Below are 24,933 nucleotides of genomic sequence, written 5' to 3' on the forward strand. Positions count from 1 at the left end.
CTGTATGCATCTCTGCTTATCAAGCCTTAGGCTGGGTTTATTGCTAAAAGGATGGGTCTGAACCCTGGGTGTGGCTTGGGGCTAGAGGTCACTAAGCAACAAGGAATTCCTTTCCCAGAGGAGTCAAATGCCCAAGGTATGGTGTAGTCGCCATCAGAAGACTGCTGAGGGTTCGCCCTTCCTGCCACAGTGGCAGAATCAGACAGGCCTGGGCAGCCTGTGCCAGAGGAAATTGAACCGTCTTTTTATTAAAGTTTATGTCGTTTTCTAGGCGCCTCCTGTACCTCCTTTCGATCCTCGCGTCTGAAGCCAGCTCTTCTCAGTTTCAGTAGGGAAGCCCAGCCTGGTGACTCAGGCCTATAACCATAGTTACTTGGGAAGCTGAGGCAAAATGATGAATTCAAGGCTAGGACAACTCAGACCATCTCAAAGCTTTTTTTTTTTTTTTTAATGGCTAGTAAGATATCTCAGTGGCAGAAGCTCGCCTAGCATGTACAAGGCCCTAGCGCGGCTCACCAGCCCCGCAAAAGGGAACCAAGCAAAAAAGGGTGGGTAACTAGACAGTACAAGGACAGTCCCCGCCCATCCGGTAAACCGAACGGTCACTATACCGCCCAACTTCCGGTTCTTCCCTTCTGCCTCCGGGTCCGCCTCCCCTCTTCCGGTGCCTTCCGGTCGGGAGCTGCGGAGCGCTGTCTCGCGTCGCGTCGCCATGGCCCTTTCCCTGAGCCTCCTGTTTCCTCGTGTCCGCGCCGCTGTCGCTCGCTGTGGGTTCGCGAGCCGGGGCATGGCGGGCCCGGGTTCCGCCGGCCGCGAGCCGGACTCGGATTCCGACTGGGAGCCGGAGGAGCGGGCGCTCCAGGAGGTGGAGAGGTAGCTGCTCCTCGGCGGGCCCTCGGCCCGAGGTTAGGCTTCACCCCGGCGCTCCCGGCAGTGCTCCCCGTGCCCGGACGCCCTGTCGCCGCGTCCGCAGAGCCTCTAGTTTCTTCTCACCCGAGGGCGCGGGGGCAAGTGGTCAGCAACCTTGAGCCGCCAGGTCCCGCTGCTGGTGACGCATTTCACCGCCCGTTAGAGAGTTCGGCATGCCTGCGGTCGGGTGTGGTACAGGCTAGGACCCCGGGGCGGTGTGCAGAGAGCTGGAACCTGGCCGACGCGGCCGGGCTGCCTTTGCGGGCAGGCGAGAGGGCTGGGCTCTCCGTGACTCCGTAGACACCCGTCTCGCTCCCACGCATGGCCTCTGCTATCCGTTCTTTCCCCCAGCACTCTGAAACGACAGAAAAAAGCGATGCGATGGCAGAAAATTCGAAGGCAAATGGAGGGTCCCGGTGCTCCACCCAGGACATTAACGTGGGAAGCCATGGAGCAGATCCGGTAAGACATGGTTTACAAAATAAGGTTTTACCCCTTGAGGATCTTAATATTATCACCCTTTAAGTAGGAAACGCCATAATAAGAAACCTCTTAAACCCGTCTAGATTGTTTTTCGAGACAAGGTTGCTCTGTGCATCCTTGGCCGTCCTGGACTCACTTTGTAGACCAGGGTGGCCTCGAACCCACAGAGATCCGCCAGCCTCTGCCTCCTGAAGTTCTGGGATTACAAGGGTGGGCCACCGCGCCCAATTCTGTCTAGATTTTTCCCCCTTTGGTTTTTCGATGCTGGGATGAAATCAGGGCCTCGCTTATTATGGTTCGCCAAAGTCGTTACCTCCAAACCACATAGTACGAACTACAAACTACGTACTCAGATTTAGTATTTTACCATTATGGACGGTTGGTGGTTGTTTTTTTGTAAGTTTTAATATTTATAGAGGCCCAAACACTTAACATCTGAATAGAACGTGATATCCTGAAATGGAATTTTCTGTGATGATATGCATTGTTTTTGGAAGAGAACTGTGACTTAAACGTATTGTGAGACAGGCTCAGCAGCCCCGGGCTGGCCTCCGTTACACTGTTGAATGGCTGCCTCTGCCATCTGAGTGCTGTATGTGAGATTAAAAGTATGTGCTGGGGGCTGGAGAGATGGCTCAGAGGTTAAGAGCACTGGCTATTCTTCCAAAGGTCCTGAGTTCTATTCCCAGCAACCACATGGGGTGGCTCACAGCCATCTGTAGTGAGATCAGGTGCCCTCCTCTGGCACACAGGCACACAGGCACACGTGCAGACAGAATGCTGTGTAAATAATAAATAAATTAAAAAAAAAAGTATGTGCCAATTTGCCTGGGTTTATTTATTATTTATTTTTGACAGGGCCACTCTGTAGACCAGGTTAGCGTGGAATTTTTGGCAATCCTCTTGCCTCTGCCTCCCAAGCGCTGAGATTGCATCATACGTGAGTGACCACTCTTGCTTGAAGGAATTTTCTTTTAAGTGTTAAAGTCTGTTTAGGAGCTGGGGGAGAAAGCTCAGTTGCTAGCTTGGCTGGCAAGTGTGGGAACCTGAATTTGGTCACCATGGCAAAAGCCTGGGTGGTGGCATACGCTTGTAATTCCAGCAGCGATGCAAAGGGAAGCAGAGACAAAGCTTTATCCCTGGAGCTGGAAGGCCAGTTAGTCCTAGCCTGCATGGTGAAGTTGCAAGCCAGTGAGAGAGCCCGTCTCAAAAGGGTAGGAGGTGTCAGGCGAATAACATTACAGATGGTCCTCTGATCTCCATTCACCAAGACATGCACTCTCTGCACATGAACACACTCACAGTATTTTTAAATTTTCTATTTAAGAGGAGTTTGGTCTGCATACAACTGTAATTGGCCACTGAGGACTGGGACAGAGGCAGGTGGATCTCTATGAAAGCCCCCATGGTCTACACAGTTTGAGGGCAGCCAGGGGCTAGTGAGACTTGTCTCAAAACAAAACAAACATTTTGAGACAGGCTCACATCAACAAGGCTGATCTCAAATGTGTTGTGCAGCTAAGAATGACTTACTTTCTGAGTCTCCTGCCCCCGCCTCCCGGGTGTGGGGATGACAGCTGTGCACCGCCACCTCCGGTTCATGTAGTGCTCAGGAGTGCATTTGGGGCTTTACACATGCTGAGCAAACCTCTACCAACTGAATTACATCTGAAAATCCCCCTTTTCCCCTAAGTTTGTTTGTTCGTTCATCTATTTGGTTTTGCTTTGTCTTTTGAGACAGTCTTCAGTATGTAGTTTAGGCTTGAAAGTCCTGAAGCTCTTGCCTTGCCCTCACTCCTGAGAGCCCTGCCTCCACTCCACCTGTAACAAGGTGTGCATGTTGACAGTTACTTGCTCTAACTATTCCGTTAGTTTTCTGTATCTCACTAGATTTCCTTACACACAAATGAGTATCAATTTTTCAGTTCTTAAGTCACAAGCAGCATACTATAAGATCTGTTCCAATCTTTTCTTATCACATGCACTATATATTTTTGCTTTTTCTGTTTCAGAGCTGAGATCATTTACCTAGTATGCATGAGGCCCTCTGTAGTCCCAAGAACCACCACTTTCTCTTCCCTTCCTTACCTGATTAAAAAAAAAAAAAGTACTACTTAATTTTTTTTTTTTTTTCTTCTTGAGACAGGGTTCCTCTGTGTAGCCCTGGCTGCCCTGGAACTCATCTGTAGACTAGATGGCCTCGAATTCATAGTGATCTGCCTGCCTCTGCCTCACAGGTGCTGGGATTAAAGTGGACACACTGACTTTTTTTTTTAGCTACTTTTTATAGATGCTCATTGGGCCATAGTTTATTTTGCCTGTCTTCTATGATAGCTTTTTGAATTCGTTCCATTCTTTTCCTTACGAAGAGTTCTTTAAGATGGGGAGGAAGCATGGGGATGGGGTGGGGAAGTGGCTCTGTGGCAATGATACATGTTTTTAATCCCAGCAGAGGCAGGCAGATCTCTGAGTTCAAGGCCAGCCTGGTTTACACAGAGAAAGAAACCCTGTCTCCAAAACCCAAAAAATAAAAAAGAGTTTTTAAGTAAACAGCTTTGAATATGCAGTATACAGTATATCTACAAGATGTAAGATATTTACATTTTGATAAATATTGCTAAATAGCCCTCTGTTGACTATGTACCCTTTCTGTATCTGTGAGAAAAACTCTAATTAACAAAGAGAATTCTGTAGAGCTGTTCAAGGCTTTGTCTGTATCATCTCCTGGATGCTCAGGCGACTGTACTATTTCCCAAGGCTCTGGGAATCCTATCCGGAGCCACAAACATACTAGGTAAGTACTCTGCTGCTGAGGTACAGCCCATTCATCACCCCTCTATACTTCACTGTCTCTCTCACTTTTTTTCTTTTGGTGACCAGGTCTGATTATGTAGTTCTGGCTAGCCTCAAACTCACAGAGCTGTGGTTGCTCTACCTCTGAGTGCTGGGATTAAAGTCATGCAGCACCATGCCTGGCTTGTCTGCCACTTTGAATAATAGCTTTTAACTAACCTTCTTGCTTTGTAGTAAGTAAATGTCCTCTTACTTCAACAGACAAACAGGTCATGAAGCAGAACCTGTTCATTACCCTGCTTAGGGCAGTAGTCTGTCAGTTGAACTATTTCCTGATGCAAAGTTATACATTCCCCATGCTACTTGCTCTACAAGCAGTGCCTTCATCCCCCCCCCCCCCCCCCCGCTTTTTCTCCCTAGCTCACTACTCCTTATCCTTTTAGATCGTCTGTCTTGGACTTGCTCAAGCAGTTCCTAGGTCAGACTGTAAGTGTTAGGATTGTCTGTCCCTGGTCCCCCTATGGGTGCACTCACTGCCTCTTTTGCCGTAGTGCTTAGCTATCACCAACCTGTATAATCTTGGAAGTGAAGGTCGGTCCTACATTATCAGGATCTAACATTGCTATCATTAGACAGCAGTTGGTGGCTGTTGGTTGATGTGAAGTGACCTGAGTAAGAGTGGCCAGGTAGGCCAGGTGCTGGTAGTGTTCAACTTTAACCCCAGCACTTCAGAGGCAGAGGCAGGAGGATCTCTGTGAGTTCAAGGCTAGCCTGGTCCTCAGAGTGAGTTCCAGGACATCCACAGCTATAGAGAGAAACCCTGTCTTGGAAGGAAAATTAAAAGTGGCCAGGTATTGCTGTTTGTATATAGGTACAGAATTAATTGGCAGGCTAAGGACTGCATTTGAGGTTTCCTTAGCTCTTTTTACATGTTTTACATGTCACTGAGCATATCAGTTTAGCTCTTACAGTTGGAGACTTACCTGCAATTTGAATAACTGCTCTTTCCCCCCACTCCCATAGGTATTTACATAAGGAATTTGCAGAGTCCTGGTCTGTTCCCAGGTTGGCAGAAGGCTTTAATGTCAGCACAGATGTTATCCGAAGAGTTTTAAAAAGTAAGTTTGTACCTACTTTAGAGAAGAAACTGAAGCAGGATCAAAAGGTCTTGAAAAAAGCTGGGTTTACCCAAGTGGCTTTGCCACTCCCCATCTCTGAAAATGCCTTGAAGCCGCTCAGTGCAGGCCATTCTGTATCTGGCTCTCTGCTGATGCCAGGGGAGGAAGTCCCATCTAAAAGTCAGGATCACAGCACAGCTTTGAAAGTTGTGAAGTCAAGCACTCACAGTCCAGGTGCACAGAGGAGACAGGAAGAAAGGAGGAAAAGAATCCAAGGCTTGGAAGAAAGCTTGGTGCCTACCACTGCATCCTTGGGTCATCAGAGAGAGCTGCACAGATATACCCCCCGTGATTCTGAGGCCGCCAGAAGAGCTGACGACAATAGATTGCCAAGTGTTGAGAAGCTGGAGGAGTTGAAGGATGGGGAGCCAGGTGACCAGAACTTCAGCAGCAAAGTAGTACAGAGGGGCCGTGAGTTCTTTGACAGCAATGGAAACTTCCTTTACAGAATTTGAGCCTGGGGCTGGCTTTTGGAGTTGCCTTGATACAGTGGGGCAAGTAAACTTGAAGCTGCCAGCGTTTCTGCACACATTGGCCACTTTGGCATAAGAATTGACGAGGCTAGGATATAGATGGAGGAGCTACTTGGCTAGAGTCAAGACCCATCAGTAAGACCCATCAGAGCTCTGTGGGTTTAAGTATTCATCCTTGTTGCTTGGTCTCTGTTGAGAACAAGAACTAGATGTGTTGTCATGAGTCTGTGATACTGTGTGGGAGGAAATTTTAAAGTTTGTCCCCAATCTCAGTTTCTTTCTTTTTTTTTTTTTTTTTTTTTTTTTTTTGAGACAAAGCTTCTTGGTGTAGCCCTGGCTGTCCTGGAACTTTCTGTGTAGACCAGGCTAGCCTTAAACTCACAGAGATCTGCCTGCCTCTGCCTCCCAAGCACCGGGCTTGAAAGGGTATGCCACCACTCCTGGCTTCCTTCTTGATCACTAAACGCTATTCTTGAACTGTTTAATGGACTGGTCTCCTTATATGAGAAATAAAGTAAAATGTAGCAGTTTGTTGCTTGGTGCTCTCTGGGATAGGGTTTACCTGAAAAACTTAGGACTAGGGTGGAATAGAAAAAGTGGGGGGAAAAAAGAGTATTCTTTGTCATTAAATTAAATTTTGATAGATGACAACAGAAGACTCCTAGCCAACAAAAGGCGTCTGCACATAGCACGCCCCTCGGTGGTAAATTACTTTTTAAAGTTTTAAGGTTAGATTTTTGTATGTGTGCCACAGCACACATGGAGATCTCATTAGACAGCTTGTAGCAGTCGGTTTTCTCTTTCCGCCAAGCGCCTGAACCTGCTGAGCCATGCCACCAGCTTTCATGGCAACCAAAACTTGGGAGTCTTTGAATTGTTGGGGTTCTGAAAACGATTTGGGAGTGGGAACAAAACAGTTTTTAACAAAGCTGTTCAACTTTTAACTCTAAACTCTAGTGGCCAAAGACTTAGAGTCCCTAACCTACTCTACCAAACTACACGCTCAAGTTAAATTGTATTTGATATCCCAGTTGATGTTAGGCTCTTCCTAAAGCTGACGTGAGTACACAGGAACTCAGCTCCTGGACAAATGAACAGACCCTAAGACAGCTGCTGGTAAATGGCAATCTGGAACTTGAACCCAAGCCTCCATTAAAATCCTAGCAATACCGCATGGTGCGGCATAAATTCCTGACTCTTTTAGGGGCTATACTGAAAAAGTTCTAGTAGAAAATGAAACAGGTCAGCAACAGGAACCAGTAACAGTTTTCACCTATGCTGCACTTCAGCACCTGGCCAGCTAAAATCGGTCCACTCAAATTATGTTGGCACTTAAAGCTTGGCCATCCCAGCTTTGACATTGCCATTTGTTAGAGTCTAGCTTTCTGAAATGTCAATTAACAGTAGTTATAATTTAATTGTCTTTTGCTTTTGAGATAAGGGTCTTACTAGCCCAGGCTGACCTGAAACAGCCATCATTTTTCTCAGCCTTGGAAGTGCTGGGATTGTAGGCTTCTGATATCATTTCCCCAGCCGCCCAATCTAAAGCAGCTCTTTCACATTCCATGACCCTACCCTTATTTTCAGCAGCTGATGGAAGTTAATACTATCATCCTTCACCTTCTCTCACTTTGAATGAAGACCCCCATGAAGGGAAGAGACCTATGCATTTATCACTGTGTTTCCAACTGTACCAGCGCTCATTACTGGTTAAGTGAAAAGATGGCTGGGGGGCTTCCTGTCAGTGATTCTATTGTGGTAAGCACCACCTTCCAGTCTTGCCATCTTTCCACTCAGACCTTAACCAAGGCACGGAAGCTTCCAAGCTGACCTTTTCTGCTGTGTCCTGTTGTCTCAGGCACCAATTCACTGGTGTTTGGAGACAGCCTAGGCTGGGAGACTGGCATGTGGGACTGAGTGCAATTCCAGCTGTACCCACTGGGCTGTGGTCACAGGATTTCATGGGTCTCTTTTTGTGGCCATCCAGTGTCACAACACAACTCCAGTTGTGAATGAGGTATAGGACTGCACTCCACAGTCACCATGTCTGGTGGAGGGAGAAACGGGACATGAGGCTTTACGGGAGTTGGAGAGAGAGCAGCCACAGAGGACCGGATACCTCAGCAACTTTTGTTGGCAGACACAACACAGTGGACGTGGCTGCACCACAGACTTTGCTGCTCTAAGGAAGGAACATGGCGGTGAAGGTATCTCAGGACACCTCTGTCCCTCAGTGCAGCGGACTGAGGTCAACATAAACCAGGAACTCCTGAGCACCCCATGAGGTCAGCCCCCCTCCCTTTTTTTGTAGCTTTTATCTATTGTAGTGCTGGAGATTGAACCATCTAGTCTGTTATATAAGTGACTTACCCATTGGTTTGTTTTCTATACAAGATTCATGTCCAGTAACATTGCATTTTGTTGGCATGTTCCTCACGTCTTTTAACCCTTGGTGGGGAATAAGGTAACAAATTCAATAGAGTAGGGTAAGAGAAGCAAGTGTTACTATACCATTTTGCAGAAAGGGATGCCAGCACAGAGAAAAGGCAAAAATTACTGGAATGCTGATTTGGTGCCAGATGGTTTTAAATTGACTATGAGAAATTCCTGCCCTTTTATCTCCGTAGGCTGTTAGGGATTCACAGTCTAGCATAACATACATATGTACACACACATATATGTATGTAGTTTGAGTGTTGGGGCTGTTCCCTTTTGTAGCTGACTTTTATTTATTTTGAGATAGTGTCTCCGTAGCACCAGCTATGCTGGAACTATGTAGACCAGTCTAGTCTTGAACTCCAGACATCCTGCCTCTGCCTCCCTGATGCTGGGGTTAAAGGTATGGGCCACCATGCCTAGCCTCCATAATCTGTTTCTTACACTTTAAGCCTAATTATTCTATAATTGTTTTACCTTTCACATCTTTTTCCCCTTGCTATTTATTTTTAGAAGTTTGGTCATTTTTCCCAGAAGAGTTCCTGCTTTAAGGGAGTGGGAATTGGGAGGTCAGAGATTGAGGTGGAGTCCTTGATAGCTCTCCATCTTATCTTTTGAGGCACTGTCTTCTGCTGAACCCAGATCTAGGCAGTTAGGTTAGTCTAGCTAGACAGCTTGCCTGAGAGATCCTGCATTTGACTTTGGAATGCTGAGGTTACTAAGGGGATGTCACACCCATTTAGCATTTTTTTTATTATTTATTTATTTATTATTATTATTATTATTTTGTGGTTGCTAGGGATTCAAACTCTAGTCTCCACCCTATATCTACTGAACTGTTCCCTAGCTTCTCTCAACCTTCTCCCTCCCTCCCTTCTTGGAGGCAGACTCTCATGTTGCCCAAAGTATCCTTGAACTCCTGATCCTTGTGTCTCCGTCCAAGGAATGGGATCACAGACACCTGCAAAGATGCCAGACTGCCTTTGTCTTCACACACACCACTACTAAACTACTCACTTTCCCTCATTGTTTCTTCATTTACATATTTCCTCAGTCAATTCCTATCTGCAACAGCATGGCCTACATATTGAGGCCTTGTCTCAACAATTCTGGGCCTACTCAAGAGGTTAAGAGCACTGGCTTAACTCAGTTCAATTCCCAGCAGCCATCTATAATGAGATCTGGCGCCCTCTTCTGGCCTGCAGGCACAAATGCAAACAACTCAGTACATTCAAAACAAAATAGCACTATACAGATGAACTGCTCTGTGTGTGTGTGTTTTCTTTCTAGACAGTGTTTCTCTGTGTAGCCCTGGTAGTCCTGGAACTTACTCTGTAGACCAGGCTGGCCTCCACTCAGAGAGCTGGTGTCTGCCTCCCAAGGGCTGGGATTAAAGAGGTGAGCCACCAACAGCCGATTATGTCGGTATTTTGCCTCTTTAATTTATTCAGTTGTTTTCTAGCATGATTGTGCCACAAGTTTATTCATTTTTCCCATAACGGCCATTAACAAAAAACTGATAGCCAAGGATCACAGCTGCTAAACCTTAACTTTCATAGTCCAACACATTTCATTCCTCTTCACACTGCTCAAACTCACATCCTACTATTATCACCAGGAAGCCAAGGACTGCATAGTTGGAGGCTAGATTAACAGCTGAGACTCCAGCAATCAGCGCTCTGCAGACCAGGTTTCGCTTGCTTCCCGAAACTTTAAATACAAAAAGGGCCCAATTCCTACTTGTCGAAACCAGAGTCTGTTGTACCCTTAAAATGTGTCCCTTCCTAGGATCTGGAGTTTGATGAATAAACAATTAACAAGGCTTAATCCCTTTATCAAAAGAAAACTTCCCTCTGGTCATGGGGCTGGAGAGAGTGCTAGTTGTGTGGCAGCTCAGAACCGCAGCTTCAGGAGGTACACGCACACCCACGTTCTCTCTCACACCCAAAAGAAACTTGTAAAAAATTTAACGCGTCGCCTCCTGTATCCAAATGTCCCTTTCCGGACGCCGTCTTCTCCCAGTGCTCTCAGCGGCGGCTGGGGGAACCGGACTTCCGGGAGGTCTAGGAACTCGCTCGTCTCTGAGCTGGAGGCGGGGTTCTTCCGGCACGCTGCCGCTGTGCGGATGCGGTTGGGAGTCCTGCTGACAGGCAGAGAGGACCCGGGCGGGGCCCAGTGGCTGCCGGTCTACAAGGAGAGGCCCTCGAGGCTGCGGCCGTGTGGGCGGGAGGGAGGTGGTCATTCGTCCGTCGAGTGCGGCAGAGGAGCGAGAGCCCCTCTTGGGTCCTGGGACCCAGAGGCCAGTCGTGCGGGGTACCAGCCTGCGCTGTCCCTGGGCTGTCTCCGGCCTTTTCAGAATAGAGGGCATCCTGCTTCACTCACACGGTGGCCCAGGTGACGGCTCCCATGGCTTTCCCCCATCGGCTGGACGCCCCTGAGCTTCCTGACTTCTCTATGCTCAAGAGGCTGGCTCGAGACCAGCTCATCTATCTGCTGGAGCAGGTCAGTGCCTACCACGCCTGGCGTCTTTACTTCATCAACAGTGTGGCCCTCAATGTGCTTAGTCTCTTGGTATTTTCCTTGGAGCTTCCGCGGCAGGTCCAAAGTGGGGCACTCGACAGGAAAAACCAAAGAGTAGTAAGAGTTGCTTGCAACCTGGCCAGTGAATAAATGGAAATTGTCAGCCACCGTGCAAACGAGAAAGACATTTGTACCAGGCATCACTGGAGATGGGAATGTAGTTTGTCAGTAGTTATATTTCAGTAGGTGCTCTATGAAATAATGACACCTAGGGTATCGGGTGGTAAGTGAATTCTAGACTTCCTGAGAGGTTCAGAATAAACAACAGCAGCAACCGAGGTGATCTCAGAGTTACCTGGGATTTGGAGTTGGAAGAATATAAACAAATTTTCTTTGGAGTAGGAAGAGCATGCACCATTCAGGCAGTAGGGCTGCTGGGAAGTAAAGCGAAGAACTATCAGAGGTTGGTTACATTGTAGGATTTTGGAATATAGTTCAGTGGTTAAACAGTTGGGTATGCACAATCCTAGTTTCATCCACTGCACCCCGTGTAATCGAAAGTTACACAGCCAGAGGTGGTTGTGCATAGCTTTAATCCCAGTACATACATACATTCATTCATTCATTCATTCATTCATTCATTCATTCATTCATTCATTCACAGGCAGAGGCAGGCAGATTTCTGAGTTTGAGGCCAACCTAGTCTACAGAGTGAGGCCCAAGATTACACAGAGAAAAACTGTCTAGAAAAACCAAACAATCAAACAAACAAAAACCCAAACAAACAAACAAAAATGTACATAGCAAACTGAAGACCTACACCCAAACATAGGTCAGTTAGGAAAACACTGATTAAATTGAAGTAATAAAAGCACACAAAAAATTGGTGGCAATAGGAATGAGAGAAAGTGGTGGAGTTTTGTTTTTGGTTTTTGTTTCTGTGGGTCCCACTATGTATTCCAGGCTGGCCTCTGACAGTACCCCTGACTCAGCCTACCAAGTGCTAGCATTATAGGAATTTGCCAGCGCACATGACTTGTGATAAATATAAGTTACAGTGAAAGGAAAGTCAAAGACATTGATTAGTTGTAAATGTTGAGGAAGGAGCGAAGTTTACTTGGTCCTTTAATCTGTGCTATTAGGAAAATAGTGTTGCTACTATCATTGTAGTACTTTGCTTATTTGCATTTCCCATTAGCGTAGAAGGCTCTCAGGGATAGGAGCAGTGTCTGGTATGCACTGTATACCCATCATCAAGAACTGAGCTTAGAGTGGGGCACACAGCATGTGCTTAATGAATATTTGTTGCGTCAAGATTGAATGAAAACAAAAAGCACACACATATAAGTGTGGTACGTATGTAGACACAAAGTGCACGTGAATGTGCGCGTGTGTACATGCACACACAGACACACACACAACCAGAAGAAGAGGCTAAGTGGAGGAACTCGGTTGATTTGGAGCTTAAGTGAAGTAACGGTGCCAGTAGTGAGGGCCTGTAGTGGATGTTCCTTGGTGGTGTATAGTTCCCCTCCATTGAAACCTTGGCTTCAGTCCTAGGACTGGAGAAGGGGCAGAGGGAGAGAGAAAGGAAAAAGATGAGGGAAGGAGCGGCTGACAGCAGGAGGGCTGGGATGAAACTTGGAAGGTGGGAGAACCTCGGGGGACCCAGGACCATATATTATTTCACCTTTGTAGCCCCACAGTGCTAACAGAGATTCACGCATGAAAGTGTTTCAGCAAGTGTGGGCAGAATGGAAAATAAAAGCCTGGAGAGTAGGGGAGAGTCAGGATAGAACCTTGTTAGTGGAGTGTTGTGGCAGAAGAGGCACATGTTAACTCAAGGTCAGAGGGAATCTCTGGGAAAGAATTCCCTCCCCATTATTAATTCCTGATTTTTTTTCATCTTGTGTGTGCAAGTTTACGTATGTATGAGTACATACGTACGTGCCTGTGTATGGGGAGGCCCAAGGTTGACATTGGTAGTCTTCCTAAGCACCTTATTCATTAGGGCGGGGTTTCTCAGTTAAAGTTAGAACTTGCTGATACAGGCTAGTCCGCCAGCTCTAGGGATCCTTCTGCTTACAGAGTGCTGGGATTACAAGTGGCCCAGCACTCCCAGCTGGCATTTTCGTGGTTGGTGGGATCTGAGCTCCAGTTTTCACATTTACCCAGGAAATTCTCCTGCTCTCTGGACCAGGATGTCCCACCCTATTCTCTCCATTGCTCAGTGTTGGCTGGTTGGTTTTATTGGCAATACAGAGAACAAATTGAGACAGGTGATGCTTAGAATAAGCATCACAATGCAATGTCTGCGTTGAAACCAGGTAGAGAAATCAGCATTTGAATGAACAAAGGTAAACTGTACACAGTCCACAAGAACATGATGTCAACAAAGCAACATCCAGAGTGTTGGTGCTGGCATCCCACAGTGGGTATTAGGCGATGGGGATGGGGGATGGGGTAGGATGAGTGCTATCTGGGGCTTTCTGGTCTTTCTTTCTTTTGTTTGTTTTGTTTTGTTTTTCGAGACAAGGTTTCTCTGTGTAGCCATGGTTGTCCTGGGCTCACTTTGTAGAGATTAGGTTGGCCTGCTTCTGCCTCCCTGAGTGCTGGCATTACAGGTGTGCACCACTGCGCTCAGCTCTGGGGCTTTCTTTTTCCTTTTTAGGGATGGTAATTGAAATTGGTGTCTCATGAATATAACACACAGCATCATTGAGTTACTCACATATCCAGCCCTGTCCTGATTTTCAAAGTTCCGTATTAAGTATGTCATTTCTGTAACTAAAAGAAAAATGCCACTGGAAAAGGTATTTAGCTTTTAGTTCAAGGGGTTGCAGGATGTAAAGTGGACTTTTGTTGCGTTTGTCTTTACTAGGAAATGAGAAACTGTTATGAGGCAGAGTAGAAGAGGGCGTGGAGAAGAGAAACAGAGACCAAACTCACACTTGAGTAACAAGGAGCCAAGCTGGGAATGTGGAATATTTTTATATGCATAGAAGTGTTCGTGGTGAACACGAACACTTATATTTACGGGCAGTAAATATGATGCTTAGTTAATGCCCTTTCAACTCAAGACTAGGCTTTTATTAAATGAGTGCCTAGACAAATTCCTGTTTGAAGGGCGCTTGTTTGACCTATGAGTGATGATCAACCATGCTTTCTCTCATTCAGCTTCCTGGAAAAAAAGATTTGTTCATTGAGGCAGATCTCATGAGTCCTTTGGATCGAATTGCTAATGTCTCCATCCTAAAGGTACCAGCCCTTTCTCATGTTTTCTCAGGGCAACTCTTCCCTTTTTTTCCTCTTTGAGCAGTTTTTATTTTGATGAGCATAACCAATTGCAAAGGAGTGGTGCCCTGGACAGGCTAAGGACAGTTAGCTCACCTGGACGGACACGCAGGGAATGATGATATGTTTATGCCGTGTTTTACTTTTGGTTTTCCCATCGACAGTAAGGAATTAACTCTTAGTGGGATGGTTATCAGTGGAGCAGGTGGACTTCTAGAATTAACCCTTCAAGTGTTCCCTGTCTTTGTGTCATGTTTTGGGCTGTTCCAACTCTTCTGACCGTTGTCATGTTGGATTCTCTCTGTAGCAACATGAAGTAGACAAGCTGTACAAGGTGGAGAACAAGCCGGCCCTCAGCTCCAATGAACAGTGAGTGTCTGGGAGAGTCTGTGTGGCCTCCGATCTGGAGGAGGTCCCTAGGGGTCTATTTGCCTTGCTCTGTCCTCGCCTGTGGCCTGCAGCCACAGTGCTGTGATGTGGGCCAGTTCCCTGGTCGTTCGCAAAATCATGCTGATTATTAGTCTGCCTTTCTGCAGTTTCTCACACTATGCCCTTTCTCCTTTCTACTCCATGTTGTTATCTATAACTAGAGTCATTCCTTGTCCAAAAACTGTTATTCTACCATCAACTACTTCCAGGAGTAGCCGGAAGATGGCTCAGTGGATATAGTGCTTTCCATGCAAGCCCAGTGATCTGAGTTCAATCTCTGGAGCCCATGGAAAAGCAGAAGGAGGGAATCTACTCCCCAGAGCTGCCCTCTACTTGGACATGTGTACCTGCACTCACACATGCACAGTAACAGTAAACAGATAAACAAATAATTAAATAAATAGAATGTCTAGGGTCAGTGAGATGTCTTAGCAGGTAAAGATACTCGCCACCATGGCTAACAGACAACCTGAGTTCCTCCAACATAGTAGAAGAAGACCTATTCCCACAAGTTATCATCTGACCTTCACACATGCTGGGACATACATTGTTTATTGGATTTGGTCCAGTTTAGCATCATAGATTCCAAGGCCTTGATGCTGCTCATATAGCCTTGTTCTTCATGTGTGCTTTCAAGCCTCTGTTGACATGTGCTTCCGCACACATTCCAGAGTATGCCTTTGCCCTTTGTACCACTCCAATCACTCTGCCTGAAATTCTCTCCTTTCTTTACTCCTATAAAAAACTCAGCCCTGCTCTTCCATGAAGCTCTCTTCCAGACCAGGTTGATTTTCTGCATTCTAGGTTTCCAGGGCCTTTTGTATCGTCCTCTCTACATGTCATGCAGTTGTAGTCTGATCAAACCAGGACTTTGAGCAAGTACTCTACCATTGTGCTATATTTGTAGCCATTTGATTGTTTTAAATATTTCCCAAACTTGAGTAGTATATACCTTTCTTTAGAGCAAAAACTTCAAGATACAAGGAAAATACATGCACACATTCCAGTTCTTACTATTTTTAGTACTTGATTGATTATATATAAATATAATTTATAAATTATAAATTCATGAAGATATATACTTTTGGCCCATTGGATCATCAGTTATTTAGGAACAGGAATGCCTAGATCCACTGTAGGGCCAATAAAGGGGCTTACACTGTCACCTTGTACCTGTTGAGAAATGTCTTCTGTGGGTGGCCCATGCTAGCTCAGAGACCTGTATACTCGGTCAAGAAGGGCAAATGGCTAAAGACTTGCTTGTTTTGATTTCTTCTTAGGGCCTGTCACCAGCTTCATGACTTTTCCTAACTCTCCCTTTCTCGCCCATAGGCTGTGCTTCCTGGTCAGACCCCGCATCAAGAATATGCGCTATATTGCAAGTAAGTGAGCCGTGGGTCCTATGTGGAACTAAGCAGGGGAAAGGTGGGCGACTTAGAAGGGCCTTGGCCCTAAGGGCCCTTCGGTAAAAGGTCTGTTGGACATTGTGGTGTACATCTGTAATCCCTGTACTTGGGAGGCCAAGGCAGAAAGAATCCAAGTTTGAGGCTAGCCTGTGCTACATATACGTAGCAAGATCTTGGCTGGGGAAGTGGGGGTCTCCAGGAAGGGAGAGAAGTTCTGCTTCTTTGTTTCTTGTCTAACAAATGGCCCATCCTTGCTGGGCTGCACTCCTTCTCTCTATAGATCTTGTCAACGCTGACAAGCTGGCTGGCCGAATTAGAAAATATAAAATCATCTTAAGTCCTCAGAAGGTGAGTTTTGGTCCTGGAAGGAGGGGATATAATCAGGAACCAGGAGGAGGACTTGTGATATACTGTTCTGGGGAGACATGGACAAGCATCTGTTCACCCCAGATAGGGACCTGGTGACTGACTGAAGTATGGATACATCAATAGTCCAACTTGGTGAACCAGTGAGTTTTATTGAGGCTGTTTCCAGACATATGGCAGGGGTTGCTTACAGGAGCAGAAATAACTCAGAGACATAACTTGGTGAGTTGCATCACCAAAGCCCACCCCGAGCATGGGTGCCAGTCACAAACACTAGAGACCTGGAGCACACTGCACAGTCTGCAGGCAGCTTGAGGAGATGTCCTTTTTAGGTGGTTCTTCCAAGGAGCTAGGCCGCTCTGGGACTGACTCTGAGTAGGCTGTATTGCTTATTTACTCTTGGGAAGGGAGGGGCCTAGTGACCTTGTCAGTTTCAGGGACTTCTTGAAGCTGTTTTGAGTTGTTTGCTTGGTGTGTCAGTGAGCTTTCCTGGAGGACTGAGTTTCAATCTCAGGGGACACTACTATGTAAAACAGGACTGGGATAAATGGCCAGTGGCATGCTGTCTTTTCAGTATGTATCTATGTACTTAATAAAGGATCTGTCATCAAACTGCCCCCAAAGAAGTGTGGAGTTTGTGATTTGTGGAATAGTGACGTCCATATAGATTTCATTGTGATCTCTCTCTCTTTTTGTGGGGGTTGGGATTGGGATGGTAGGGGGTGCTAAGGGTCTAATTAAGGTCTTAGGTCTCCTAGGCAAGCACTCTACCATTGAACGACACCCCCAGTTCTAAATAATTTGAAAAGCTTTATATTTTTGAATCGGCTCCTGTTGTGTGTCCCTGCCAACACATATTTATTCCTGTATAGTAATGGTACATGGTACTGTTTTTCCTGTGACTGTTCCTTCTCAGTCTTTTCCCCCTACTTCTGTATTCTGTACCCCTTTTTTAACTTAATCATTTCTATGACAAGGTTTTCGAGGTTTTTTTAAAAAGATGTATTTATTATTTATACAGCATCCTGCCTGCACGTGTGCCTGCGAACCAGAAGAGGGCACCAGATCTCATTCTAGATGGTTGTGAGCCACCATGTGGTTGCTAGTAGTTGAACTCAGGACCTTTGGAAAAACAGCCAGTGCTCTTAACCTCTGAGCCACCTCTCCAGCCCTCTGTACCACTTTTGTTTTTGTTTTTGTTTCCCTGGACTCTTGTACTTCACTCTGTCTGTGTAATACACACATTCTCTCTGTCTATCTATCTCTGTCTCTCACCATTTTCTTTGATATATATATATATATGGGGTATATATGTATATACCCTCACACATATGACAGATAAGCCTGTGAGACGGTTTGAAAGAGGAAAGATTTACTTTCGCTATGGATTTTTACAGGTTTCAGTACATGGTTGGCTATCTCTACAGGTTTCTTATTGTTGTTTTGACATGCTCTCTCTACATAGCCCTGGCTGTCCTGTAACTCACTAGAACAAATTTGTCTGAACTCCCAGAGATCTACCTGCCTCTGCCTCTGGAGTGCTTGCCCACCCACCAGCTCTATCTCCATTGCTTTAAAGATCATGGCAGCCAGGAAACAGGGAGATAGGAAGTGACCAGGGTCCCACAATCTGCTTCAAGAACACATCCCTTGGCTGGGTAGTGGCACCCGCCTTTAGTCCTAGCACTTAGGAGGCAGAGACAGGTGGATCTCTGAGTTTGAGGCCAGCCTGATCTACAAATTGAGTTCCAGGACACCAGGGATACACAGAGAAACCCTGTCTCTAAAAACGAAAGAGCATATTCCTAGCCACCCACTTCCTCTAATTAGTCCCTGCCTTCTGCAGTTGCACTACCTTGTTAGTGTATTTAGATTTTTAATCCACTGGGGATTGAATCCTTGATTAGGTCATACTGAGTTAGGTCAGACTACAACCTAGCCATCTCTGGAAACACTCTCACAGATTAACCTAACAGAGTGCTTTATCAATCTTTAGATGTCTCCGAATCCAGTCAGGTTGACAATCAAGATGATAGTCACATCCAGCATTAGGAAAAGACCAGAATAAGTTTGTTATTAATCACCTGTCCTAATCATCTAATTGACTTTTCTCTTTCAGTTTTATGCATGTGAGATGGTGCTTGAGGAAGAGGGAATCTATGGAGGTGAGAGGAACCGAATGTGAGTGAAGGGAGAGAGAACATATGAAGAAATAACTCCTGTTTCCCACTTCCCAGCTCCTTCTCTGGGTCTTAACTCCTGTTGGTCTAGTGAGAGGTTCCTGGGAATGAGACTGGGAACAGGACCTCGATGAGAACAGCATGGGAGGCTGGGGGTAGAGTAAAGGATTCCCAGCTGCTGCCTCTCAGACTCCCACAGAAACAGGTGGCCCCAGACTCCTCAGCATGGCCTGCCGTGTCTCCCACAGTGTGACTCCTTCTCCCTCGGCCTCCCCGTGTGCTGCGCCTTTCCTTCACCTGTTTCCTTCTAGTCACGGGGCTTTGTGCTTGCTTTTCCTCTACCTTAGATTGCTCTCTACCCTGAGAATTTTCCCCACCCAAATCTTACTCAAGTTCCAAGCTTAACTGTCACTTCTTTAGGGAGGTATTTCCTTTTGTAGCTCAGGTGTTCCTGGTGGCCAGGGTCTGAGCAGGGAGTCCCAGGTTTTCTTGACCTCTTAGCCAAAGGATTGAAAATAAAGGGTGACCTATATCTGCAAAAGAAGCAAGATAACTTAATTTGGAGCTAAGCGATAGTACAGATTATAAATACATGTCAAGATTGTCAGCTAGCTACATGAGTGAGAATACTCAAGGTCCCAGGCTAGTTTCACTCTTTTTCTTTTTGAGACAGGGTCTCTCTCTATAGACCTGGCTGTCCTAGAACTCACTATGTATACCATGGCCGGCCTCAGATTCAGAGAGATCCTCCTGTGAAATGCTGGGGTTAAAGGTGTGCACCACCATGCCTGGCTAGTGATCTCTTTATGGCGTCTAAGGGAAGGAAGGACTGGTTACTGAGAGCCATGGCCTGGATTATTCTCCATTTTGATTGATATATTAGGTTACATAATCATTCTTTCATTGCCCATATCTCTTCCACAATTTGTCTAATTTTAGTCATATGCCTGCCCAATTATGCATAGGCCTAAAATGGTAAAGAGGGCAGTCTCCCTTAGAGGTCACTTGAGGATGCAGTTCAGACCAGGTCAGCCTTTCTATTCTTTGAACCTGATATATTGGGAATGCACTTGAATAAAAACTGTCTAAATTTGATTGTATTGGGGATGGAGAAACCTGTAATATTGCTCAGAGATGGGAGTAGGCATAGTCCAGTGCAGGAGGAAGTAGGGTAGGGGGTTGAGGGTGCTAGATACATTGTTTGGAGAGGAGTGTGTGAATAGTATATGCAAGTGAAGGAACTAAGCTGCCAAGTGCTGTCTTTGCACTCACTCTATAGCCTAGACAAGCCAGGAAGTCATTCCTTTACCCATAGTTGTGGTTAATCCTTGTAATATTTGGGCTCATAGTTTCCTTATTTGTTTTGTGATGAGACTTGAACCCAGGTGCTCATGCAGGCAGAACATGTTTTATACACCACAAGCCCAGGGCTTGCTCTTGTGCTCTTTGGGAGAGTACAACTACAAGAAGTATTGGGTCATAATTTGTCTGCTGCATCTGTCCACCACTAGATCATAATTCCAAAAGACTGGGGGGAGCCCATATTCTTCACCACTGTCTCCCCAGTGCGTAACATAGTCCTACGTGTAGGTAGGTGATTTCAGTATTACTTGTTGAATCATGAATATAGACATTTCTTGGCATTTGTTCTCAAGCCCGTAGTAAAAACCACCACGTACCACAGTGCACTGTGGGCCTCTGTGTATGTCTCCTTCCATGACGAGATTAGATGCTCCTTATGTTTCTTACTCTGAATCTCCAGCGCCAAACGTTATACTTGGGTATAGCAGCACTCAAATATTTGTTGCATGACTATGGCAGACCGTCATTTAGCATGGAACCATGTACCTTCTGCCTGAAGGCTGATGTTCTCTGTCCCCACAGACGTGAGCTGTGATGAGTGGGCCTTTTCCCTGCTGCCTCTTGATGTGGATCTGCTGAGCATGGAACTGCCAGAGTTTTTCAGGGATTACTTCCTGGTAATGCAGGGCTCCCGAGTCTTGGTATCAAAAGATGTTGGGTCCAGTGGACTAGAAATATCGACATCTTTTCCTAACTCATAATTTATCATAAGTGACATTGATTTCACAGTTGAAGGCTACAGGTTGTTTTGGACAGAACTTCTGTCAGGGCTCTCAGTCAGCTATTGCTGTGGTTAAACACCTGAGAGAGCCTTTGTTTGTCTGTTTGCTTGCTTGGTTGTTTTGTTTTTTTGAGATAGGGTTTCTCTTGTGTAGCCTTGGCTCTTTGGCTGTCCTGGACTTGCTTTCAAGGCTGGCCTTGAACTCACAGAGATCACCTGCTTCAGCCTCCCAAGTGTTAGGATTACAGGCGTGTGTCACCACACCCTCTTTTTAAAAAATTATTTATTTTATGTGCATTTGCATGTATTGTCTATGTCAGGGTGTCAGATTCCCTCAAACTGGAGTTGCAGCTGGTTGTGAACTACCATATAGGTGCTGTGAATTGAATCCAGGTCCTCTGGAAGAGCTGCCAGTGCTCTTAACCACTGAGCCATCTCTCCAGCCCTCTCCCCCAACATCCTCTTAGGAGAAGAAAGATTTATTACTTTAACTCATGATTTCAGGGGTTCCAATCCACCATGTCTGAGAGGGCACAACTGAACAACCCATGATGGCCAGAGAGGGAAAAAGAAAGAGAGGGAGGGAGGGAGGAATGGAGAGAGAGAGAGAGAGAGAGAATGAATATATACCTGGCAGGCTTTCTCCTGTTCCCCTTATTCTCCCTTGGGACTTGGTCCTAGATGGTCTGTTCACCTGCCAGACAGATTTTACCCTGCAGTTTTAATCCTCTCTGGAAACACCCTCCCAGATATCCCCAGAGGTTAGCGTCACTGCTCTCCTGGCTGCTTTCACTCCATTCAGGTTGACTGTCAGGGCTAAGCATCATAGGTTGCTCCTTTAAAATGGCCTTCTTCAGCATTCCCCAGGCACTGCCATCCCAATTCAGGGCCATCTAGGGCTACCCATTCTCCACTTCATCGGATGGGTTGACTTGAGTCTTTGCGGCCCGTATTGTCCCTGCAGGAAGGTGATCAGCGTTGGATCAACACTGTGGCTCAGGCCTTGCACCTTCTCAGTACTCTCTATGGACCCTTTCCTAACTGCTATGGCATTGGCAGGTGTGCCAAGGTAAGAGTGAGAGCAAAACTGGCTTTAAAACCTGTTTTCCTTTTTCTTTACCCAACAAAGATTCCTGGGATTCTGTGACATTCTTTCCTTTGCTTTTGTGTCTCAGGATGGTTCCCTAGAGACAAAAATCTGTGTGGCCAACAGATAAGCAAGAGCTTCTAGGTCACATTCCTAAATCTCTCTTATCTTTGGGGCAGGGAAACATGTTCCTCACCGCAATGAGAGGATAGAAGCAAGTGGCTCATATTCCTTACAATTAACTCCCTTCTTGCGGATAAGACAGGGAAGGGGTTGGCCTCTGTAAGTACAGAGGACCTGGACACAAAACTGAGATGGTCTTGGGCTCTGGTAGATGTCTTATGATCTCTGGAGGAAACTGGAGGAGGAAGAAGACAGTGAGACCAAAGGTCGAAGACCAGAGATTGGACACATCTTTCTTCTGGACAGAGGTAAATATTGCCCAGCACTCTCTTATATTTGGGTCCTAGAAGGCAGGATAATGGAAAATGTGCTGGCAAAGTTGGGGTCCTAAAATTAGGGCTGTGAATCGCAAATTGGTTGTCAACATGGGAAATTTTGCACACGTGGGAAGTTCTTGAGCTGATATTGAGCAAACTGAATAGAAAGCTGAGTCTTGGGAACCTTCATGGTTGGGATCTTGGTTTCAGACATGGACTTTGTGACAGCACTTTGCTCCCAAGTGGTTTACGAGGGCTTGGTAGATGACACCTTCCGTATCAAGTGTGGTAAGTGCCATGATCCTCTGCATCTTGGCAAAGTAGAAATGACCCATCCTCTGGTGACTCCCATAGTAGAGCAGTCCTTGTGGGGGAGACTGGTGATCCTCGGAGATCTTTAGCAGAGTGAAGGAATGAGTAGGAGAAGGCCTTGGTGGAGCCTAATAGCTGGCCCTTCTGCCTTCAAAGGGAGTGTCGACTTTGGCCCAGAAGTCACATCCTCTGACAAGAGCCTGAAGGTGCTGCTCAATGCTGAGGACAAGGTGAGGGCGTGGGTGTATCGGGTTTACTTAGGACCACTGCTACACAAGGCTGGGGTCCAGCCCTAGGCAGGAGGCCAAGTCTCTGGAAGGTTTACCCCTATCAGTTAGGATTAGACCCAAGCCAGGAATGGTGCCTCCCACCTGTAATTTTATCTTTTGGAAGATGGAAGCAGATGGATCTGCTTTAAGGGCAGCCTCAGCTACAAAATAAAAAAATCCAAAAATAAACAGATAGCGGAAAAAGTAGATACAGAACACAGTGGATGGACCTGATGCCCACTTTGTGATACCAGCTCTATTCTGGTCATACTTTGACTAGTGCACTACTTGCTGTGCTGTTACTGTAATCAGGAGGTGGGCAGGGCCTTTTGCAGATCTGACATAGTTAAGTGGTTCCTGTCTTGTTCTCTCACAGGTGTTCAATGAGATCCGTAACGAGCATTTCTCCAATGTCTTTGGCTTCTTGAGCCAGAAGGCCCGGAATTTGCAGGCCCAGTATGATGTAAGGTTCCAAGGCCTGGGCCTCTGTTTGGTTTCTTCAGGGTTCCCTTTCTAATTCTATGATAGGCCTCCTGTGTGTGCTCGTGGGTGTGTGGCTGCTGAGAGAGAATGGAAGTTTTTCAGGGGGTGCTGACCTTTGGGGACATCTCCACAGCGCCGGAGAGGCATGGACATAAAGCAGATGAAGAACTTCGTGTCCCAAGAGCTCAAGGGACTGAAACAGGAGCATCGCCTTCTGAGTCTCCGTAGGTGCTAACCTGGGGGTAAGGGAAGGTGACTGTGCCCTCCAGGGAAATGCCGCTGAAGGCCATTACTTTCTTCCAAGAAAGTAATCTTGTTCTCTTGGCAGATAGTCTCATTTGATTGAAAATAGGAAAAAGTGATTATGGATTTTTCTTTATGAGATTTTTGTTCTGGCAATCAAGGATTATCCTTCTAACTAGTAATGCCAGGGTGTTTTTTTATTTGTTTGTTTGTTCTTTTGTCCCTTTCTGCAGATATTGGGGCCTGTGAATCAATCATGAAGAAGAAAACCAAGCAGGACTTCCAGGAGCTAATCAAGACGGAGCATGGTAACACAGACTCTTCCTCTTGCTCCTACCCCCCTGGCTCCAAAAAAGATGCTTTCTAGCTCTTTCCAGCTGACAATGCTGAGGGTCCTTTATCTCCACTCAAGGATGGAGAAAGAGAGGGAGACAGACATATCTTAGCTAAGGTGATCTTCAGTAATGGGCTGTTTTCTGATGCCTCACAGCGCTGCTGGAGGGCTTCAACATCCGAGAGAGCACCAGCTACATCGAAGAGCACATAGACCGGCAGGTGAGTGTGTGCTGGGAGGCTGTGGGTGAGGGGAGAGGCGGGGTTGCCTAAGCAGAAGGAAGAGAAAACCATGCATCCTGAAATGTCAGTCCTCCTTGACCCTTCCTTCCTGTGCAGGTGTCACCTATAGAAAGCCTCCGCCTCATGTGCCTTTTGTCCATCACTGAAAATGGTAAGCCCAAAAGATCAAGCCAAGAATGCCAGATTGAAAAATATGTATGCCTCAGGGATGAAAGAATTGCTTTTGAATGGCAAATCTCCACAAACAGGACTATTTATTTATTTAGTCATTTATTGAAGTCTTCCTCCTTCAAAATGAAGCTATTCTTGTTTGGGGTGGATCATCAGCAGATCATAGAGGAACTTACTATTCAGCTCTAAGTAGGACCACCTCCTTGGTGCCCCTCATACATTAGGTTTGCAGGGGCATCTCTCTCCTCACTCAGTTTGACCTGTCTTTTTTATTGTTGTTTTGTTTTTCAAGACAGGGTTTCTCTGGGTAGCCATGACTGTCCTGGATCTCGCTGTGTAGACCAGGCTGGCCTCACACTTAGAGCAATGTGCTGGGATTAAAGACATGCACCACCACTGCCTGGCTTTGACCTGTCATCAGTAGGGTTTCCTGATGAAAAGTAGGACCAAGGCAGAGTGGTTTCTAAAATAAGCCTTCCATATAGCCCCAGTTCTGCACACAGCAGTTTTACTGTTGGCCTTTTCAGTGGTCAGGGAACCATGCTGCCCTCTACCTGGAGACACGTTCTGCTTCTAGGTCCCTTCCTCGTAGCTGGGAGCCCAGCCTCCTACCTCTACTTTGAGACCTTTGCAATTCTTTACTCTTTCTGCTTCTCAGTGGCTGTGAACCAGTTCCAATAACTGATTAGCTGGGATGCACAGGAAGATCTGTTTTCCTCCTGTCCACATCGTTGAGCCTCTCTCAGTGGGACTGTGGGTGATTGTTGAGCATGCCTTCCTTGGGCCCAGTGGTTGAGGGCTC

General features: G+C 46.2%; 2 protein-coding genes across 2 annotated transcripts in view; both read left to right on the forward strand.

Moving 5' to 3' along the window:
* Window positions 1-612: 612 nt before the first annotated feature.
* Ngrn (neugrin, neurite outgrowth associated) lies at window positions 613-6,366 on the forward strand. Its single transcript, XM_055623405.1, has 3 exons — window positions 613-873; window positions 1,261-1,371; window positions 5,209-6,366. Exons 1-3 carry the CDS (start codon window positions 713-715, stop codon window positions 5,816-5,818), a joined length of 882 nt encoding a protein of 293 aa, XP_055479380.1. The 5' UTR covers window positions 613-712; the 3' UTR covers window positions 5,819-6,366.
* A 3,964-nt stretch (window positions 6,367-10,330) lies between these two features.
* Window positions 10,331-24,933, forward strand: part of Vps33b (VPS33B late endosome and lysosome associated) — a 19,120-nt gene continuing 4,517 nt past the window's right edge. Inside the window, exons 1-16 of the mRNA XM_055623467.1 lie at window positions 10,331-10,774; window positions 13,970-14,050; window positions 14,394-14,455; window positions 15,848-15,897; window positions 16,202-16,269; window positions 18,407-18,452; window positions 20,352-20,446; window positions 21,515-21,619; window positions 21,972-22,068; window positions 22,288-22,365; window positions 22,546-22,619; window positions 23,035-23,121; window positions 23,275-23,365; window positions 23,618-23,692; window positions 23,875-23,939; window positions 24,057-24,111. Coding sequence (XP_055479442.1) covers window positions 10,679-10,774; window positions 13,970-14,050; window positions 14,394-14,455; window positions 15,848-15,897; window positions 16,202-16,269; window positions 18,407-18,452; window positions 20,352-20,446; window positions 21,515-21,619; window positions 21,972-22,068; window positions 22,288-22,365; window positions 22,546-22,619; window positions 23,035-23,121; window positions 23,275-23,365; window positions 23,618-23,692; window positions 23,875-23,939; window positions 24,057-24,111 — 1,225 coding nt within the window. The 5' untranslated portion in view covers window positions 10,331-10,678. The remainder of the gene's footprint in view (window positions 10,775-13,969; window positions 14,051-14,393; window positions 14,456-15,847; window positions 15,898-16,201; window positions 16,270-18,406; window positions 18,453-20,351; window positions 20,447-21,514; window positions 21,620-21,971; window positions 22,069-22,287; window positions 22,366-22,545; window positions 22,620-23,034; window positions 23,122-23,274; window positions 23,366-23,617; window positions 23,693-23,874; window positions 23,940-24,056; window positions 24,112-24,933) is intronic.

The sequence above is a fragment of the Psammomys obesus genome, unplaced genomic scaffold (assembly GCF_907164565.1).
Source record: "Psammomys obesus unplaced genomic scaffold, mPsaObe1.curated_primary_1811, whole genome shotgun sequence".
NCBI lineage: Eukaryota > Metazoa > Chordata > Mammalia > Rodentia > Muridae > Psammomys > Psammomys obesus.